This window comes from Leuresthes tenuis, unplaced genomic scaffold, assembly GCF_036924035.1.
Source record: "Leuresthes tenuis unplaced genomic scaffold, fLeuTen1.0.hap1 SCAF_2, whole genome shotgun sequence".
Classification (NCBI taxonomy): domain Eukaryota; kingdom Metazoa; phylum Chordata; class Actinopteri; order Atheriniformes; family Atherinopsidae; genus Leuresthes; species Leuresthes tenuis.
In genome coordinates this window covers 40,437,788-40,441,897 of record NW_027325356.1, presented here as the reverse complement: position 1 = coordinate 40,441,897, position 4,110 = coordinate 40,437,788, and the positions used below count along the sequence as shown (strand labels likewise).

General features: G+C 39.6%; 1 protein-coding gene across 1 annotated transcript; it reads left to right on the top strand.

Moving 5' to 3' along the window:
* Positions 1-899: 899 nt before the first annotated feature.
* Positions 900-3,369, top strand: uqcrfs1 (ubiquinol-cytochrome c reductase, Rieske iron-sulfur polypeptide 1). Its single transcript, XM_072381062.1, has 2 exons — positions 900-1,168; positions 2,487-3,369. The coding sequence occupies exons 1-2, from the start codon at positions 958-960 to the stop codon at positions 3,095-3,097; spliced, it is 822 nt and encodes a 273-aa protein (XP_072237163.1). The 5' UTR covers positions 900-957; the 3' UTR covers positions 3,098-3,369.
* Positions 3,370-4,110: the final 741 nt, after the last annotated feature.

Here is a 4,110-nt window from a genome sequence, read left to right as displayed (position 1 = left end):
GCTTTTCCTATTTTATTTCACACATCTAAATTCATTCTATTTCTGTAATTATATTTACATTTTTATGCATTTCACAAATTTAATAATAAATCTGTCAAATAAAAGATAAAAACTGCAACATTAAAGTTTTTTTACGAATGTTTGTCCCTCGGCTTATGGCGGTCTGTATTTTCTGTGCCTGAGACACACGAAGCCTGTGACAGTGTGTGTTTTCAGACACAGGATAGGTAATATGAATTGCCTCGTTAATCAGTAATAGCTACAGCCTTCTTTCATTCTGATATTGTCACTTTTGCATTGATGATGGACACACTAACAACTGTAAAAAATAGAAAATACACAAAGCAAGTACATATGTTAACTCGGGCAGCACATCAACAAACCCAGTATATTGACATGTCCTTATGAAGTCAGAGTTTACATCTAGCAACACGTAATACTGCTCTTTATGTTAAATATTGCTAATTGATTTATTTTATATGGAAGATTCTATATTCATAAATGCAAATGGTCTGAAAGGAAACCCAATATCAACCAATTTAAGAATGAAATGAAGATGTACTTTGAAACACTAAAAGGACTGACAAATAAGAAAGCCATTTGGACTATAAATATCTACAAAGCCTTAATCCTCTCTATAAATTTATTGTATGTATCCCTGTTCAATATATGAATGTTTGTAGTGCTGCTATATTTAAATAAAGTTTAAGGAAAATAACATAAAAAATATTGCTAATTGATTTCTTTGTCTTTTACTAATAGCAATGAGCACAATATAACATTATCTTTTCACTGTACCAATAATTTGACGTTGGCAGAACAAAAATATATCCTTTTGTATTCAGTGTACGTTTAGTTGCTATTACGTAATGTATACCACGTGATTATTAACTTACGTGAAGTTGTGGCCTGCGCAGTGGATATTTGCAAGGTCGTCGTCAGTATCAGCGGTTAAACATGATGTCTCTAGCTGCCCGGTCAGGGGCATTTTACCCTTACATGCAGGCTACAGCTTTTGCAGTCGCGGGGCCACTGAAAGCTCTGGTACCTGGGGTTGTCGTAAAGGGAGAAAAGATTTTGATCAACCCGAAAAAAACGTTTCTGTGCCGTGAATCGCTACATGGTCAAAGCCCAAAGACGGGGCCTGCTGTAACAGTTAGCATCAACGGTGAGTCTTGTCATTGACTGGTGGTCTGCTTAACTGACTACGTTGTCTTAAAATGTGCATTGAAACTATTAATTAGACTAATGACGATGTATTGCAGTGCACAAAAGTGGTGTCTCGTCGCATGTTGTCATCTTTCACCCAGTTATTTGGTCAGGGTTAGCTACCCTTAGTAGCCGGTTCTCTCAGGTTCTTGGTTCTCTACCGGTTAGCTTGCGTGGCTAAAGAGCGGCTAAACGTAAAGGGTCAGCGCTGTTTCATAACTTGAGGTAACAATACTTATTTCGTGTGTGAATGAGAGTGACACCGTCTCTATGGGTCGGAAAATGAGCGAAAAGGCTTTATCATTCTTGAGCTTCTAAATCGTAGTAGCAGTGTTGTAGTATTTTCGTCGTCCCATCATCCAGCGACCATTCCACACGGCTCTTCGCAGGAGTCTTACCGTGTCTTCTGTGTAACGAGTACAACGTGAACAAGAAGCAAATATTTACACAAAGTAAGGGAATCTATGTGTGGTCGATTATTTGTTTGTGGTAACAATACTTCCTGCCAGTAAGTCTTATACTTGAGGAGAGACGGTCCATTTCCCTATAAATGGCTCCACATTTGTAAGGAAAATGCATTTTTGAATTGAGCAGCAGAGTTGAGTATGTGGGTTGTGCCCATGAAAAACTTGTCGTCCACATGCTACTGAAGCCCCTGTTTGTTAAAAAATAAATAGTTATATTGCCAGTATGTCTCGTTTTCTCAGACTTTAGTTTCCTAGTCCAGTAAACGACACCAAACAAGAATCAATAGCAGAATAAGCTGTTTGGGATTGGCAGGGAAGCACTGGCAAACTCACAAATTCATGTTCCTGATTTCCTGTTTTCCTGCGTGTATAAACATCCACATATATGCACACATTGTATGTATGTGCATACATAAATGTGTATATTTGTGCATGTATTATATTATGTCAATACCTCATACCTTATTTGACATTGCATGTTCGTGACTGCCATCCCGACTATCCATGTTTCAATATTAACATTAAATTATATCTAAATGTGAGAGATGTTTCTTTGCACACATGGGTAGTTATGTCATATGTACCAATAGATGCAAAATGAGTTTTAATGCAGTGTGTAGATCCGTCTGCATTCCATCTGAACAAACTCTTCAAGATCTAAAGACTGATGAGGTTGTGGTTGATGTTTCTTTAATTGATTTTTATCAGCTGAAGATTGTAATATTAGAATATGTTGTGATCTGTGTGGATTCTATTCATGTTAGCTCTTGTTGTTATCTTCATTTTAACTGTAATAAATTGTTTTTGCAGGCTGTGCAGGAGTCAGATTTGCACACACAGACATCAGGGTACCAGATTTCTCTGACTACAGGCGCCAAGAAGTGCTCGACCCCAACAAGTCCTCCCAAGATAGTAGTGAATCCAGAAGAACCTTCTCTTACTTGGTCACTGGGGCCACAGCTGTAGTGGGGGTCTACGCTGCCAAAACCGTGGTCACGCAGTTCGTTTCCTCCATGAGTGCCTCAGCTGACGTCCTTGCTATGTCCAAGATTGAAATCAAGCTGAGTGACATCCCTGAAGGCAAGAACATGACCTTCAAGTGGCGAGGTAAACCGTTGTTTGTACGTCACCGCACTGAGAAGGAGATCGCTGCAGAGGTTGCTGTCAACCTTGCAGAGCTGAGAGACCCTCAGCACGACAAGGACCGGGCTGCCAACCCCAGCTGGGTCATCGTTCTCGGAGTGTGTACACATCTGGGCTGCGTCCCCATCGCCAATGCTGGTGACTATGGAGGTTACTACTGCCCGTGTCACGGGTCACACTATGATGCTTCGGGTCGCATCAGGAAAGGCCCCGCCCCCCTCAACCTGGAGGTCCCCTATTATGAATTTCCAGATGATGACACAGTGGTAGTTGGATAAACAGCTTTCACCAGAATATACTGCAGTCTCACAGAGGTATGATAAAGGTGTGTTCAGGACCATGAGGACATGTTGAGGGTTCTGATTCCAGATCATTCAAAGTTAAATATTTGGAAACTTCAAGCACCATCCTCTCCTTGTTCTCTTTTCTTGAATATTACGCAAATCTGACAGAAAAGCACCTGTTTATCTTACTTTATAGTCCATCTAATTATCATAGAACAAATGTTGTTTTCCGGTGTAGTCAATAAAGATTTCTATTTTATTTGAAAGCCAGATGTCTGTTGAACTTTCTTTGCTTAAGAGATGTACGTTGTCTAAAACTGTCAAATAATTAGTTCTTAACAGATATGAGTACAGCTTTTATCCAGATTACTTGAAAACATCAGGTCAGATTTCTGATTTTCTCTTCTGTTCTGTTTCTGTTGATGAGGTCCTCCATGAGAACATGGAAGCCGACAGTCTGTGATCTGCAGTAGATCAGACGGTAAATGAAGTGATACATGACAGAGTCGGAGTTTAGCAGGAAAAGATGCATTGGTTTCTTTAGAGGTCTGAGGTCTTGTGCTGTGACTGTCCTAACTGTCGGTGCATCAGGACCCTCTGACTTCAGTGAATGCAGATTAGGCTTGTGCTTCAGTTAAAGTGTTCAGTAAATGTTATTGGGGTCAAACTAATATCTGGTTTGTAGTGCAAAAAAAAATTCAGACATGATGAAGATGCATTAAGTTGCTTCCAGTTCAGTGTAAAGTAAAGCAGGTCTGAAACGGAAATAAACAGAGTGCAGTTACTGTTGGACAAACGGTTCACATTGCCCAAGTGTCAGAGCGACGGAACTGATTCATCGTTTTATGTGGACAGACTTTGCTTTTTTTACATTCACCTTATAGATAAACACTTGGTTAAATGTGATCATCAAATTTATAGATGAGAAATGGTCAGTAATAGCATGGGTATAAGGAATTGTTTGTTAAGTACTGCAATAGTCTATTAATCTGATCTCTTGAACCAAC

What these genes read in the sequence shown, in the direction of transcription:
- uqcrfs1 (XM_072381062.1), top strand. Translation starts at nt 958, where the DNA reads ATGATGTCTCTAGCTGCCCGGTCAGGGGCATTTTACCCTTACATGCAG. An exon ending in TGTAACAGTTAGCATCAACG is followed by an intron (nt 1,169 to 2,486) that starts GTGAGTCTTGTC and finishes TTGTTTTTGCAG; the next exon opens with GCTGTGCAGGAGTCAGATTT.